General features: G+C 42.3%; 2 protein-coding genes across 2 annotated transcripts in view; one reads left to right on the top strand and one right to left on the bottom strand.

Moving 5' to 3' along the window:
- LOC140363204 (uncharacterized) overlaps positions 1-10,998 on the top strand; it is a gene marked incomplete at its 5' end in the record, with an annotated part of 13,189 nt that extends 2,191 nt beyond the window's left edge. The window contains 2 exons of the mRNA XM_072449633.1: positions 7,933-8,125; positions 10,942-10,998. Of these exons, the coding sequence (XP_072305734.1) occupies positions 7,933-8,125; positions 10,942-10,998 (250 nt within the window). The remainder of the gene's footprint in view (positions 1-7,932; positions 8,126-10,941) is intronic.
- Positions 10,999-11,654: 656 nt separating this feature from the next.
- Positions 11,655-17,567, bottom strand: part of LOC140359691 (cholecystokinin receptor-like) — a 74,298-nt gene continuing 68,385 nt past the window's right edge. The window contains exon 5 of the mRNA XM_072444823.1: positions 11,655-12,201. Within this exon, the coding sequence (XP_072300924.1) occupies positions 11,660-12,201 (542 nt within the window). The 3' untranslated portion in view covers positions 11,655-11,659. The remainder of the gene's footprint in view (positions 12,202-17,567) is intronic.

Genomic DNA, 17,567 nt, shown 5'->3' with positions numbered 1-17,567 from the left:
GGAGGGACTGTGGAGAGGAGGGGAGAGGTGAAGGAGGGACTGTGGAGAGGAGGGGAGAGGTGAAGGAGGGACTGTGGAGACGAGGGGAGAGGTGAAGGAGGGACTGTGGAGCGGAGGGGAGAGGCGAAGGAGGGACTGTGGAGAGGAGGGGAGAGGCGAAGGAGAGACTGTGGAGAGGAGGGGAGAGGTGAAGGAGGGACTGTGGAGAGGTGAAGGAGGGACTGTGGAGAGGAGGGGAGAGGTGAAGGAGGGACTGTGGAGAGGAGGGAAGAGGGGAAGGAGGGACTGTGGAGAGGAGGGGAGAGGTGAAGGAAGGACTGTGGAGAGGAGGGGAGAGGTGAAGGAGGGACTGTGGAGAGGTGAAGGAGGGACTGTGGAGAGGAGGGGAGAGAGGTGAAGGAGGGACTGTGGAGAGGAGGGGAGAGGTGAAGGAGGGACTGTGGAGAGGAGGGGAGAGGTGAAGGAGGGACTGTGGAGAGGAGGGAAGAGAGGTGAAGGAGGGACTGTGGAGAGGAAGGGAGAGGTGAAGGAGGGACTGTGGAGAGGAGGGGAGAGGTGAAGGAGGGACTGTGGAGAGGAGGGAAGAGGGGAAGGAGGGACTGTGGAGAGGAGGGGAGAGGTGAAGGAGGGACTGTGGAGAGGAGGGGAGAGGTGAAGGAGGGACTGTGGAGACGAGGGGAGAGGTGAAGGAGGGACTGTGGAGCGGAGGGGAGAGGCGAAGGAGGGACTGTGGAGAGGAGGGGAGAGGTGAAGGAGGGACTGTGGAGAGGTGAAGGAGGGACTGTGGAGAGGAGGGGAGAGGTGAAGGAGGGACTGTGGAGAGGAGGGAAGAGGGGAAGGAGGGACTGTGGAGAGGAGGGGAGAGGTGAAGGAAGGACTGTGGAGAGGAGGGGAGAGGTGAAGGAGGGACTGTGGAGAGGTGAAGGAGGGACTGTGGAGAGGAGGGGAGAGAGGTGAAGGAGGGACTGTGGAGAGGAGGGGAGAGGTGAAGGAGGGACTGTGGAGAGGAGGGGAGAGGTGAAGGAGGGACTGTGGAGAGGAGGGAAGAGAGGTGAAGGAGGGACTGTGGAGAGGAAGGGAGAGGTGAAGGAGGGACTGTGGAGAGGAGGGGAGAGGTGAAGGAGGGACTGTGGAGAGGAGGGAAGAGGGGAAGGAGGGACTGTGGAGAGGAGGGGAGAGAGGGGAAGGAGGGACTGTGGAGAGGAGGGGAGAGAGGTGAAGGAGGGACTGTGGAGAGGAGGGGAGAGAGGTGAAGGAGGGACTGTGGAGAGGAGGGGAGAGGTGAAGGAGGGACTGTGGAGAGGAGGGGAGAGGTGACATTTCTCTGTTCGTCTGATCACGTTCCCAGTGCGTTTCCGTCTCCGCCTCTTGTTCCTGTGCAGTGAGCGATGGCCAATCAGATTGCAGCAATTTGGAGCGATGAGGAAATGTCCCACTGAGGCTTTACAGGCTTTAACAGACACTTAACAGACACAGCCGGAGGACGAAATATTCAGGGGAAAAGATGGAAATCCAGGAGAAAACTGAAGTAGAATTTGAAGGATAATTTCAGATGACTTAATTGAAATATTTTTAGTCAAACGGTGCAATGTCTTGACAAATATTACATAAATATTTGTTGTGATATTTGTTTTGTGTTTGAGATGGAAAGTGAATTTAAATGGCAGGTTCAGCAGTAGCAGTAGCGCAAACCAGATACTTGTACTGCTTTGACAGTATTATATGTAAATTCCCCCTCCGGCTGTGCAGTACTGCAGTATTCGTGCCCGTTGCACATGTTCAAAGCCTCAGACAGAGGGAAACACACATTCATATTCAGTAAAGCCCATATCTCGAGTCGGACAAAAGCAAGTGGATTTCTGCCGCTGTTAACAAGAACTGCGTTTCCTTTTTCAGCCAAATCCTCCCGGGAATAGCTCGCATATGAATAAAAACATATCGGCGCTGGACTTTGCATTGGAGACATTAGAACTGTAGAACATTAGAGTATTTGTAGTGTGTATTTTGTCATAGGTGAGTTTCCTGCAGGCGATGCCATGTTCTCCTGGGATTAGAGACGTTTTAGTGCTGTATAATATTGTGTATTGTTTAGAGTTTCACCAACAGGTACACAATTATACGTCTGCTTCAGTTTACTCGCATAAATATAAGTCACAAATTGTCAAAATTGAAAGTATTTTGGGACACAAATCTGAAAAATAGATTCATTCATTCATTTTGTTGATGAATTAGGTACAAACGCAAACTTAATTAATTAGAATTCAACAAATCTTTACAATCTGTCATAAATCTTGCGACGTATTTGATTGTGAAGTTTGTCGTGTCGTTATGTCTCTGTGGGAGAAAAAACAATATCTTGGAGAAAATGGCCTTCCAATGTTGTATAAATGAAGTTTGTTGTCTTAAGTTCGGGAGCAGGACCACGCCCCTTTCACGCCCCTTCCTGCGGCTGCACTACTTAAGCATCCGGATCACACACACCGGTGTTCATGGTTTTCGTGCCCCGCCCTCTCACATGGGGGTATGGAGGTCCTGGCTAGTGAAATCGATGGAGACAAATGGATTTTATGGATATTTAAGTGCAGACTATGCTATTTTGTCCAAAGGCGGGTTTTACCTGTAGAGGGGAAATAGTGAATAGTATTAGAATCAAAATATACATGTTTTGGCCGAAAAATATACTAATAATTGATGGTGGAACTCATAGGTTCGGCCTGTCAATCACTTTACTGACTTATCGTTGAATAAATGAGCGACTAAAGAGCCATTTATTGCGGGGCTCAATATTTATCTTGCACATTTTCTTTTTGTCTTTTGTAAAACTTTAAGATCGGGGCTGTCGGATTGAAAAAATTTTGTTTCTTTCTGCAATTTGTTTGTTGTAACTTAATGTATTTTAACAATACTGGGAATATAACAAAGGGATTACTGCATTTTAAGTGTTTTCAATATTATAATTCACTATATTGTCTGTGGCTGTGTATCGTGACGGGCTGGTAGGTGACTTGGTGAATGGAAGCTGGTAGGTGACTTGGTGAATGGAAGCTGGTAGGTGACTTGGTGAATGGAAGCTGGTAGGTGACTTGGTGAATGGAAGCTGGTAGGTGACTTGGTGAATGGAAGCTGGTAGGTGACTTGGTGAATGGAAGCTGGTAGGTGACTTGGTGAATGGAAGCTGGTAGGTGACTTGGTGAATGGAAACAGCCGTTACAAAGATGAAACACTTGATTGTGGGTTTAAAATATATCTAAAAATCTGAATTACCCATAGAAAAAATTACATTTTTCCATCTCCTGCACAATATTTACTGTCCCTGCTCTGAAATGACTGAATTGTTTCTACTGCGCTGCATATGTTGCGTCTCCAAAACACTTTTCTTCTGTAATAGAATCACACTCTCTCACCCACTCTCCAGACAAAAATATACTGCACCATCTGTTTTATTTTTGTGTATTTATTTGAAGCTGAGGACATTTTGTTGTGGAAAATACAAGACGTCACTTCAAATCCACACATAGACATCACTGGAGTACACAGAGTACACAGAGTACACAGAGAGACACGTAATAATACAGAGTTATAGAATATTCATCTCACGTAGCAGCAGGCACTGAACACAATTGTCAAAGTAAGAGATTTCAGAGACGTCAGAGTGGAATGGACTGTGGAGAGGAGGGGAGAGAGGTGAAGGAGGGACTGTGGAGAGGAGGGGAGAGGTGAAGGAGGGACTGTGGAGAGGAATTATTACTGAAGATTTATCATATTAATAAACATAAAGTTTGTAATGGAAGCTGGATTTTGACAACGATTTTGAGTCTCAAGTCCATTTTATCAAGTCTACAAGGGACTGTGGAGAGGAGGGGAGAGGTGAAGGAGGGACTGTGGAGAGGAGGGAAGAGGTGAAGGAGGGACTTATGGAGAGGAGGGGAGAGAGGTGAAGGAGGGACTGTGGAGAGGAGGGGAGAGGTGAAGGAGCGACTGTGGAGAGGAGGGGAGAGGTGAAGGAGGGACTGTGGAGAGGAGGGAAGAGGTGAAGGAGGGACTGTGGAGAGGAGGGGAGAGGTGAAGGAGGGACTGTGGAGAGGAGGGAAGAGGTGAAGGAGGGACTGTGGAGAGGAGGGGAGAGAGGTGAAGGAGGGACTGTGGAGAGGAGGAAAGAGGTGAAGGAGGGACTGTGGAGAGGAGGGGAGAGAGGTGAAGGAGGGACTGTGGAGAGGAGGGGAGAGAGGTGAAGGAGGGACTGTGGAGAGGAGGGGAGAGGTGAAGGAGGGACTGTGGAGAGGAGGGGAGAGAGGTGAAGGTGGGACTGTGGAGGGGAGGGGAGAGAGGTGAAGGAGGGACTGTGGAGAGGAGGGTAGAGGTGAAGGAGGGACTGTGGAGAGGAGGGGAGAGGTGAAGGAGGGACTGTGGAGAGGAGGGGAGAGGTGAAGGAGGGACTGTGGAGAGGAGGGGAGAGGTGAAGGAGGGACTGTGGAGAGGAGGGGAGAGGTGAAGGAGGGACTGTGGAGAGGAGGGGAGAGAGGCGAAGGAGGGACTGTAGAGAAGTGAAGGAGGGACTGTGGAGAGGAGGGGAGAGGTGAAGGAGGGACTGTGGAGAGGAGGGGAGAGGTGAAGGAGGGACTGTGGAGAGGAGGGGAGAGAGGTGAAGGAGGGACTGTGGAGAGGTGAAGGAGGGACTGTGGAGAGGAGGGGAGAGGCTGAAGATCTATAATAAACATAAAGTTTGTAATGGAAGCTGGATTTTGACAACGATTTTGAGTCAGAACGTTTCAAGTCGAGTCTCAAGTCCATTTGATCAAGTCTCAAGACATTAAAAACGTCCAGTTCACGATGTATTCGTCCAAAACTCTTAAAACATTCGAGGAATTTACAAAGAATAGACCAAAAAAACACTAACCACATGTGAAGCAGCGAGACACAAACCTTCACATCATTTCATCTCGTCCTCTTGAAGCTTTTTGCATTTGTAGAATTACTCACAGTGCGAACACTTTTACACCGCACAACACATTACTCAAGTAGCATGAGATATTTGTCTGAAAACCATAAAAAACCACACCCCAGAAAACTCCTGCCGTCGAACACATTTCGCCTCTTCCTTTGTCCGTTGCACCATTATGTCTCTCAAAAGCCCATCGTATTTGAATACAGCAGTTTTCACCAACAGTTTCAGACTTTTCCTCGATAGAAAAAGATGGATTTTATACAATTGTAAGGCAACGGATGAATTATGAGGAGAACAAAGCACATTTATGAACATTGTTAGCGCTTCTGGCAGGTGCTCGCTCGCTGGAGGCCAAAACAACACTTACAACAGCGCCTTGAGCGAACTTTCAGACATTTTTCAAAACATCTCTTGATTTCATCTCCCAGCTACAAAATTGTTGTAAATATTTTACTTTGTGGAGCGGTTGTTGAGTCAGAGGAGAAAATATCCGCGTTTTAGGGCAGAAATAATGAGGTTGAGGTCGGAGCTATTAGCTGATGTTAAAATTATGTTTTGCACGAGGCCTGTGTTTTTTAAGTGACGTCTGCTTTACGGGCTTTGCAGAAAAATGCCGTATATTATGAGCTCAGAGCGAAGGGAATGTGAGGCCAGCCATGTTTTTGAGTGTAGAAAGTCAAAGTAAATAATGATTATGGACTTAAGCAAAAGCACCGTTTCTGAAATAGATCTAAATGTTAGAATTCTGTCATTTAGAAAACAAATACCTGCAAAAAGAGTTGATAAAAACTTAATTTGGCTGTGGCCTGATCATTTTTAAAAGTAGGATCACAGCGAGAATAATAAACGATTCGACCGGGACATAAAAAGCTGCTTTGAATGATGATTATTTTTCAGATTACACTGCAAAGCGTCACTTTTGAAAGAGATCCAATAAGAAAACAGCAAAACAAATCATCAATCTCTCAGTTATTCATCACCTCGATTCAAAACAGGAAAACAGAGCAATAATGTGAACTTTTGTGTGGTTTGGCCCTGAACTGTCGAGATGTACAATGTATTTAAAACATCCAGGTGATGAAATAAATGATGGAAAAACAATGACGTCATTATTTTGATTGTAAAGATCTGAAACGAGACTTTGCTTTTTGCAGTGGAATGATGCGACTGTGTGACGCTGACTTCAGTTACATGTTAACTTTAAGAAACACAAATGAAATAATGTTGGGTCTGAGATGGCATGAGTCACTGCGGTAATAGCATCATTTACACGTCCATCAGTCTGTTTCATGATGGATTCTTCTGCTTTAGACCTGGTTCAAGCCTGAAGTCTGTGAAAGGAGATATTTCAATAACTTGTTCCTTCTTTCATATATTATTTGGCACATTTATCCTCTTACAAGAGAATGTTTAAGCCTGGATTAGTTCTAGTTTAGTCTTGGTTAATCCCACTGTTTGATTGTCTTTTTTGAACAGTATTTTAAATATTACATGGGACATTTGATAGATTAACTGCAAACTGAAAATGATCTTGCAGCTGTATCTGGTATGTGTATATGTGTATGTGTATGTGTATATGTATATATATATATATATATATATATATATATATGTATATGTGTATATGTATGTGTATATGTATATGTATATGTGTATATGTATGTGTATATGTATGTGTATATGTATATGTGTATATGTATATGTATATGTGTATGTGTATGTGTATGTGTATGTGTATATGTATGTGTATATGTATGTGTATATGTATATGTGTATGTGTATGTGTATGTGTATATGTATATGTATATGTATATGTATATGTATATGTGTATGTGTATGTATATATGTATGTGTATATGTATATATATATATGTGTATATGTATGTGTATATGTATATGTGTATATGTATGTGTATATGTATATGTGTATGTGTATATGTATATGTGTATATGTATGTGTATATGTATGTGTATATATGTATATGTATGTGTATTATGTATGTGTATATGTATATGTGTGTATGTATGTGTATATGTATATGTGTATAGGTATGTGTATATGTATATGTGTATGTGTATATGTATGTGTATATGTATATGTATATATGTATGTGTATATGTATGTGTATATGTATATGTATATGTATATATGTATATGTATGTGTATATGTGTATAGGTATGTGTATTATGTATGTGTATGTGTATATGTTTGTGTATATGTATATGTGTATATGTATGTGTATATGTATATGTATATGTATATGTATGTGTATATGTATGTGTATATGTATATGTATGTGTATATGTATATGTGTATAGGTATGTGTATATGTATATGTGTATATGTATGTGTATATGTGTATGTGTGTAGGTATGTGTATATGTATATGTGTATATGTGTATGTGTATGTGTATGTATATGTATATGTGTATATGTATGTGTATATGTCTGGTATGTGCAATATCTCTGTCATATTAACAAATAAATAAATACATAATTGTTATTGGTGTTATTCTGGTTTAAATCTAGAAGATTCTCTGATTCGTCAATGTTAGTTTAGTCTTGCTTTGGACTTGTTATTAGCCGCTGTTTATTCCTTCTTTAGTTCTGGTTTAGTCTTGTTCAATTCTGGTTTAATTCTTTTTTTCATCCTGGTTCAATCCTGATTTCGTTCAGTTTGATTGAATCCAGGTTTTATTTTAGTTTGATCCCCTGTTTAGTCCTAGTTATAACATTGACTTTAGTTTGTTTTGGTTTAATCCTGGTTTAGTCCTTGTTAATCCTGGTTTATATCCATCATAAATCAAAGTTAGCCCAGGTTCACTTGTGCTTTAGTTGTGGTTTAGTCCCCACCGTGTCATGTTTAGTTCTAATTTAGTCTTGATGATCTTGGTGTTATTTGGTCTGGTTTAGCCCCTGTTTTGTCCTGGTTATAACATGTAGTTTAGTTTTGCTGTTTAAATCCTTTGTCAAATCTTTTTTAAGGAGCGTCCAGAGCGGATTTGTGCTGCTCAGACGCTCAAAACGTGCCACAAAATCGCTGGATGCCCTGAACGCCCTGAACGCCCTGAACGCCCTGAACGCCCTGAACGCCCTGAACGCCCTGAACGCCCTGAACGCCCTGAACGCCCTGAACGCCCTGAACTCCCTGAACGCCGCGTGCACACAGGCGTGCAGTGTGAACGCTCCTTTAGTCTTGGTTAATCCTGGTTTGTGCGCAGCATAAATCCAGTTCAATAAATCCTGATTCAGTCCTGCTCCTGCTGTACTTGTGATTTAATCCGCACTTTGAACATTCTGGTTTGGTTCTAGATTAGTTCTGTGTTACGCCGGTTTAACTCAGATTTAGTCCCGGTTTAGTCTTACATTGGAGTTGATGTTGACCGTTAATCCTTTTTACACTTATATTTCATTAGAGAGTCTAAACCGTCACTAAAGATCATACATTCTGAGTTGTCCCGTTTAAAGTGATTTATTTTTCTGCAGTTTACTCACCACTTGAGCAGAAACTAGTCTAATCCACATCTCATCTGTGTCGTGTGGAGGTTTAGTATATTTGACTCTGCTGAGCTGCTAAATGCTGAAATGTACAAGATTGTCAGGTTTTATGATTGTATTTTGCTCATTGTAATTTAACGTTCCAATTGTCCAACATTCACTTTAAATGATTAGAAATAGAATTGCTTTTTTCCTCCAGAGTTTGTGTGATGCAATATGATTTATAAAGCTACATTTGAATGTTTTTATGACAAATATTATTTGATGTAACTGTAATTTGCATAATTCAGAGCTCGTTCAGAACCAAAACACTTCAAATAGTAAACCACAGAATGCATGATTTATGATTCCAAGCACATTATGTTCGGAGGTGAAACTTGCCAAGGAAGTTTAAGCCTCGTAGTTAAGTCCAGACAAATCTCCTTTCCATTCAAATACATGATGATTGAACTTCACAGAGATGACTCCAGTTTGTCACATAAAAGAGTGTTTTTGAACCGAGGCGTTTGACGCTTAAAATTCCTTGGAATCAACTCACTTGTGCTTTAATCCTGCTTCATAGTCTTTACAGAGGAATCCACTATTGGTTTGAACTGGGTCAAATATGCGACATAGTGTTCCACCATGTTCCTGTCGGCTCATTCTAACGCAGATTTATGAACCTAATAAATATCAAAATAATATCACAAACTTAAACAATCTGTGCAAAATAACAATAGGATAGTTTTTATTAAAAAACTAAATCAGATGTATCATTAGCATGGAAACACAAAGGAGAAGTGTCCCCCTCATTGTCCCCCTCATGTGTAACGTCTTTAACATGTCTGTGACGTCCACACGTCACTGTCACTGCCCGATCTTTAAGTATTTATGGATTTGAGTGTGACTCGGGAAAAACACCATGAGATTATCTGTCCACAATTGTTGCAGGTAATGTACAGTTGAAGTAGTGCATTACCACCAAGGCTACATTTTGAGATGACAGAAGTACATTTAAACTACTTTTCCCCTTGTTTTGTCTTAAAGGAGCGCGACAATCTTCAGCTGGTCCATTCACCAATTTAAAATGTTTCCTTTTCCACACATAATCATTTGATGATTATTAAACATTCTATGCAGGTTTAAAGGCAATCATGACTTGGTCAACAAGATAAAATTAAAGCATAAAGGCAATATTTAGTACCAGCGCAATGGAAATATTCAAAACAGAAATGTTTTGAATGGAAGTCCTCAAATGGGCCATAACCAATGACCAATAACCAATATCAAACATTCCATGTCCCTCTTAATTAGTGTTAGTCCGCACCAAGAACAAGAAGCAAATATTACACATGGTTTGATGTTTACAATGACATTCAGCGATAAAGCTAGATTATTATATTCTCATAAAACATTTAAAATGCTCCACTGAAACCTTCAAATCAAAACTTGCTCCATGTCATTGTCCGATTTGGCATCGTTTTAAACAAACCTCATTTTTGAGATTTAGATCAAATTTACTCTAGGAATATATACTGTGTTCATGATGAATACTTATACTGAATACTATATATATATATATATATATATATATATATATATATATATATATATATATATATATATATAATAATAATAATAATAATAATAATAATAATAATAATAATAATAATAATATAAAATAAAATAGCGGAGCAGTCTAAACTCTGACTTATGACGTAATTAAGTGTAACTTTGATATATTTACATTTGAACAGAGCACTACTTGAGGCCACAGCAGAAAGAACATGCAACTAACACATTGTAGAGCGTCAAACGTGTTTAAAAGGAGAGGGTGCCAGATCGGACAATGACGCTGTATTTTATTGTGAAAAGTTTGGTAGCTCTGATGACTTTGTGTTTCCTGTTCTCTTCTGATTGGTTGATACACTCATGTCCTCCATGTTGAAACTGCTACATCTCTGCATGGGTCTATAATAACAACGACAATGTCCCAAAAAACCACACACCAAATAATATAGGTCTTTTTCCAGTCCAAAGCATGGATAAATAAAGGGCATCTGATGTAAAAAAACAGAAACAAAAATATATATAGCAAATCCATATCATGTAAAGCAGTTTATAGTCGTGGTGTCCTTGGGCCGGACCCTTCACCGTGCTGCCCAGTGTGAGTGGACAAACTGGCGGGGGTTGTTGAGGCCACACTTGCTGTAGATTGGCAGCCACTTCTCTTCTCTGTTTGCCCCGGGACAGATTTGGCAACAATGCTGGCTTACCCTCACCAAGTTAAACAAAAGAGTCTCGAATGAATAAACCGCTAAAGTAAAGTGCTTGAATATGAAACAATATTGTTTAAAGAAGACATATTACACTTGTGTCTGTTACACAGGTACAATCTATGACCAATTATTACCGGTAATAATCCAAACGGCCGATACGTTTTCGGACTTCCGGTTTAATGACTGTAATTCTGCCTCGCTCTTTACTCTACGTCACCACAAACGTTATCTCGACCAGACCGAGGCTGTCGGCTCGGACTCTGGAGAGCTGCAGAGCACGAGAGCGAGAGGCTGAACGGCGACGGGACGCTGCAGAGGGGATGTGTTGTGAGACTGTTGGTGTCATGAATACAGGAGTGTAAAGATGACTCAAACGTGCGGGTTTATAATACAACAAAAGTGAGTAAATGAGAAGGGAATAAGTCGATTTACCGGTAGCATAAAATGTCTTCTTTAAAAATACAGTTTTCCCCCCTTTCCATTTAGGGACTGTAACAGGCCTGTGTTTTGTTGGCAGTAACAAAGGCAACTTAAAGGTGCACTAACTTTTCAGGTGAGGTTTGTCTCCATGGAGATGGTATTGCTGTCCCTATATTCCTCAATATGACATTAAAAGTATTTAGAAGAACGCTGGTGATGCCTAGTTAAGCCTGGTGGAGTTACAGGTGGAGAAACAAGCCTGCTCAAAATCAGAATGCATGTTTTTCAGTATTTTGTAGTGATAAAAGCACATTTAATTAGTTTATGTGATGCAGAAGTTTAAAGCCAAATTGGGAAACATTCCGGACAAAGCAATAACATCAGAAAAGTTAGTGCCCCTTTAATTACCTCTAAATTATTAGAATGTATAGGATCTTTTACGGATGGAAGTAGACTTTAGATTATCCAGTTTAATTTCCTTTTAATTTGTTTCTATTTCTGCCTTCGCACAGAACCTTACCATTTAGCAAACTGCTTTAGCACGTAGCCACCGAGCTAACCGTTGTGTAGCTAACCTTGGACATTGAGGTTGCCATGGAGGTCGCGGTGGACATAGCAGTGAATCCGTCGTCGTTCCCATCTTTTTTTTTATTGCAAATCCGATTGTTGCAGAGGCAGGAGAAGGTTGAGAAAAGCGCTTTCCTGAATCGCGTATTCATAAAGCAATATATGATGGGATTGACGCAGGCCGAGGAGTAGGACAACAAGTGGATGAAAGAAATAGGCGCTCCAGATAAAGCTTTGAGGATAGTTTTGGGGTCGAACGCTTTCCAAGTATTGACGATGTATAACGGCATCCAGCAGATGAAGAACAGTGCTACGATGACCATTAGCATGCGTACGACTCGCCGTTTAGCTTGTAGCTTAGCCTGCGAAGCGTTGCTGCGGGCGCGCTCGGGCTTGCTCGCTTTGGTGGAGGAGCGAGTGGGCATTTCGACGGAGGAGGTGGTCTTCTTCTGGATGTAGCAGCCGTCGTCGTCGTCAGACATCATCGGGCGGGTCGCACCGTTCTGCTGGCCTAAGGAGACGAGAAAAAGACAAAAAGAAACAGGAATGAACCAATAGTCATACGTTGATAATGACCGTTCAGAAACAAAACACTTTAAAAAACTTAGCTAACATTTCTTGTAAGTTTATTCATTCATTTTACCCATACAACATTGTTAAAGTAGCAATTAGTGCAAACAACGTCTGCATCTTATTACAAATGACTTTAATTAACTGAAACTTGGATGCAATAATTGTTTGGCAGTGTTGTGCGGTCACAGCAATCAAGACCGTGACTGGCCAATCAAATCTAAAATGACCGTGTGTCACAACTATATATAAATAGTTCTAAAATATATCTAGATAAGCCCGTTTCCCCCTCACTTCTGCTGCTGAAGCTTGGCTGAACTCAGTGTGTTTTACTGGCCCCTACAGGCCACTGGGCAGTGCTGCGCGGGAAGCACGATTCTGCTTCTCCCAGTGTTCAGAGGCCCGTTCACGCTCCGCTCTCTAACATTTTAGAACCAGAGCAGAACGCAGATTCTTTCAGAGGCCTGTGCATGTGCTCTGAGGACCACACAGCCTCAAACCCATGGATCTAGTCTCATAACGCTGAATAAACCTGTGTGTGAATCAGGGATGTTGGCAGGTTTTTTCCTGACTGAGCACGTGCAACAAGTCAAATCAAATTGCCTCTGAGGGCCGACAAGTGAAGCAACAGCAGCGCCAAGTTTCAACAAACAGACTTAAAAACTGCATTTTAGAGACGAGTCCGATGATTTTATGTAAGTCAGAAATACAGGCAGTCATTTAAGAACATAGAACGCTAATTTGTGTCTTGCATTGCTCAGTGAAGTGAGCTTATTTAATTGATTGATCACAGATGACGGTGTTTGCCCTTCACGTGGGAGATCCAGGTTCTAAGCCCACCCTCCTGGTTTTTCTTTGTTTAATGGTTCACTTTTGCATCATCCACTAAATATTGATGAACCCCAGGTCTGCTCGCCAATCCACCGCACGTTACTGATGTTTGCGTTTGAGATGTGCACACAAACTCCGGCACAGGAATAATTTGGATGATGCAAAGGGTTTTATGAAACAAGTTTGGGCCATATTTCATCGATGCCACTTGAAATGAATACAAGAAGTGAGATTGCATTCAAAACAGGTCCAAATTAATATCCCTCATGAGAAAAATCATCACTTTTGGTCGTTTTAGCTTTTTGGCTTAAAGAATGTAATGAGATAATGTTATTTCAGTCCGTCTCTCTGCATTATGGTTCATAAAAACTGAAAATGATATGGTACAATAGAATTTATTATCTAATTCATTATGTCCAGCCCTTTTGTCCCGCACACATTTGTCCTGCAACCAACTCTTCTCCTACCCTCTGTCATGGACCAAAAATGGGAGAAATCAGTAGTGCCTTAATGGACAAACTTTCTTAAATAAGTTGAATAAGACATAAGGATAAAATAAGATATAAGAAAAATAGAATATTCGTCCCCCAGTGGAGAAGTTCCAATGTTGAAACATGGAATCATTGTGTAGGTACAGCCACATTTTCAGACAAATGTTTCTTCCATTCCTATTTTTTACTCTTTGGTCTGTTTAAAAAGACAAACCTGAAGCACTGAGGACAAACTGGGAATGACACACTGGACCAGAGCAGAACTAATATTGGTACCAAATGTCAGCAAAATGTTCAATACTGGACCAATAACAATATCTGGGGGAAACCACAGCTGTCATTGATGTCACAGATAACCAAAAGCAGGAAGGATAAATAACTATTAAAACATACTGCAATCCAACTATTTAACAATGTTTTTTTTTAAACTATTAGAATATACTTTAAGTTAAAGGTTGAATGGACGATTTTTTTGGCCCAAATCTGAGTCTTATTTCCTCGTGGCGTGGACGGCCGATTAGTCCTGCCACGTATCAATCATAAAACGCACCTACCGTTCACCTGCAGCCGCGTGTGGCTCGTCCCTGCGTTTCCGCGTGTCTAAGCGCATTGATCTATCATAATATAGTTCCCTCAGTGTACGGGGCAAAATGAAGACGGACAAAGACTGTTTGAGGTGACTCAGAAGAAGACGGAAATCTACGGAGACGAGAGATGCGATGCGATCCGTCGCGCTAATAAACAAACACACATGTAGAACGAGGCTTTTCTCTGCTTCCGCACGGGGGTAGTGTGCGCATGCACACTTCCGCTTGAGTTCTCAAATTGGCGAAAAATCGTCCATTACGCCTTTAAAGGCGCAATGGACGATTTTTCGGCGATTTGAGAACAATGCGCTTAGACACAGGGAAACGTGCTGCTCATGGGGACGAGCCGACGAGGCTGCAGGTGAGCGGTAGGTGCGTTTTATGATTGATACGTGGCAGGACTAATCGGCCGTCCACGCCACGAGGAAACGAGACTCAGATTTGGGCCCAAAAATCGTCCATTACGCCATTATTATACAACACTGTGCAGGAAGAGTAAAAAGATAAGACTATAACAATGAGGCTGAGACTCAGAGCTTTGCATGGAAAATAACCAACTCATATCTGCTGGACACAGTCTTGCTTCTGGGAGAGTTAATAATAATACATTTACCACATGATGAATGAGTAGTGTTATATCACAGCCCATGGTAAGCTTTTTCATACGTAAACGTAAGCTCTTGATCAAATGTCTGAGCAGACTCGCAATGATCACAGGTCACAATGTTCACAAACCCAGAGTATAACAAGGTGGCCTTAATAACAAGAATTGGTCCAGAAGGAAAGGGCTTTTGTTGTGTCTTTGGGCAAGACACTTTACCAGTCTCGTGGCATGTGAGTGATCCGTGATGGTCAGAGAAGCCAATGACATAGATTATCCATATTTCTGTCTAGTGGCCCAGGGCGGCAGTGGCTAAAGAATAGAAGGAGGCCAATAGTTAGTATTATTATAATTGACTCTTACTTTAGTGAAAGTTGTGGTGCCTCTTCCCACTATGAGAAAAACTTGTTGACAATATGAAATGATTTGAAGATTTTTGTTTCTTGGTAAAAAAAAAACATTTCATCTGAACAATGTTATTAAAATCAAGACGTTTTGACTGACACCCAGAAGTCATTTTCAATCTGAAGGGACTGGACTGAGAATTAGGGATCTTCTTTTTTCACAAACATATCCTCCACACTTTCAATCCATTCTTTTTCAATGGCTTTAAGATGAGTCAGGGATCTGTCTTTTGTGCAGTGGTTGATTGGTTCCCCCAGAGTAAAGCTCCTGCAGACTTTATCCAAGGGCAGAATAAATGTTTACTCTCAGTCTTACAGTCTCTTCAGATTGAACATGACTTTCGAATCGTAGTCGAAAGGTCTCAATTTCAAAAACATTGTCCAATTGAAAATTGTTTCTACCATTGACCACTTTTGGAAGATTGCACTCGTGTCTATCCTTTGAAAATACCAGATTGTGTGCATTACTTAATGTTTTCCGCTACCAACATTGCGCTTCTGATCTGATGCTATGTTCAGACACTGTATTGTACTCTTACTCTTGAATAGTAGTTTTCCAAATACTATATATTCACTGGAGTCACACTACACAATGCTTATATTTGAATCATTTTATTTTTAAGTAACTGTATATTTGACTAAAATGTTTGGGTACGCTGTGCCCACTATAGCAAATAGTTAGCCGTCGTTCGACCCGAGCCCCAGCAGGGCGTAGGCAGCGTTGCAACTGTTTGACCAAAAATGCGCACGTGCAACACGCAATTTCCACTGGAGAATGTGTTCATTTTGTGTGGACTCCTTTTTGAGTTTTTGTAGTGGAAAAAAATGGCAGAAAAAAGAGTCCAGTCCACATGTGCTTTGTGGATCTGTGGAAGGGTTTCGACCGTGTCCTTTGGAGTGTCCTTTGGGTGCTCTGGGAGTACGGGGTCCGGGACCTGGGGCCTTTTGCTCAGGGCTGTACGGCCCCTGTATGACCTGAGCAGGAGCTGTGTTCGCATTGCCAGCAGTAAGTCAGACCCGTTCCCAGTGCATGTTGGACTCCGTTAGGGGTCCATCAAACCCGGACCTGCAACATGCCCTGGGACACTTTGCAGCCGAGTGTGAAGCGGCTGAGATGAGAATCAGCACCTCCAAATCCGAGGCCATGGTTCTCGACCGGAAAAAGGTGGCTTGCCCTCTCCACGTGGGTGGGGAGTCCTTGCCCCAAGTGGAGGAGTTCAAGTATCTCGGGGTCTTGTTCACGAGTGAGGGAAGGATGGAGCGTGAGATCGAAAGGCGGATTGGTGCAGCGGCTGCAGTGATGCAGTCGCTGCATCGGACCGTTGTGGTGAAGAAGGAGCTGAGTCGAAAAACAAAGCTCTCAATTTACCGGTCAATCTACGTTTCTACCCTCACCTATGGTCATGAGCTTTGGGTAATGACCGAAAGGACATTACCCAAATGAATCTCCTCCATAGGGTGGCAGGGCGCTCTCTTAGGGATGGGGTGAGCGGCTCAGTCACACGGGAGGAGCTCAGAGTAGAGCCGCTCCTCCTCCACGTTGAGAGGAGGCAGCCGAGGCTCGGACATCTGTTCCGGATGCCTCCTGGGCAGGGTTTCGGGCATGTCCCACCGGGAATATCCAGGACACGCTGGAGGGACTATGTCTCTCGGCTGCCCTGGGAACGGGACCCCCCCGGAGGAGTTGCCCAGGAGTCTGGGCAGAGGAAAGTCTGGGAGTCCCTGTTTAAACCGCTGCCCCTGCGACCCGGCGCTGGATAAGCAGAAGAAGATGGATGGAATCTATTTTACCATCCCAATCCCAAAATCATTTTTTTCATGGCAGAGCCATAGCGATGAGAGATACATCCAATGCTGATTTTCCCAATGTTATTGGAAAAATGCGAAATCTTTTAAATTTCCAAAATGTTACGCTTCACATTTGAACAAACTCCCCGAGGGCTTTTGCCCAATCAAGCTCAAATTTGGGAAGAGCTGGGCGTCAGAAGTGATCTACATTTTCATGATATGTTTGACGTGTACGTGCGGCAAAGGCGCAAACTTTTCACAGAATTTGGACTTTGGAGTTGCCAATAAACAATATAGTTCTTCCAAATTACATGAAATTTTGCACAAAATTATGTTTTGGTGTCCCGATCAAAAACTTCCAGGGGTTGAAGTCATATTTAGTAGCCGTAGCGATGACAGAAACCTTCCATGTTATCCCAAAAGGAATATCGCACATTTTTATACTTGACACTTTAACAAACTCCTCATTGGGCGTTAGCCCAACCAACTTGACATTTGATGAAAATCATTTCGGAAGAAGAATCTGCACTTCCTCTAGTTGTTTAGAAGTGACACAGAGGAAGAAGAATTCAATGGATTTAGTGATTTGGGGTAAAACTGATGCT

The sequence above is a fragment of the Eucyclogobius newberryi genome, unplaced genomic scaffold (genome assembly GCF_026437365.1).
Source record: "Eucyclogobius newberryi isolate DKJ021-1_F unplaced genomic scaffold, fEucNew1.0.hap1 SCAF_1, whole genome shotgun sequence".
Classification (NCBI taxonomy): domain Eukaryota; kingdom Metazoa; phylum Chordata; class Actinopteri; order Gobiiformes; family Gobiidae; genus Eucyclogobius; species Eucyclogobius newberryi.
The sequence above is the reverse complement of the archived record's forward strand: the minus strand, read 5'-3'. Positions and strand labels throughout refer to the sequence as shown.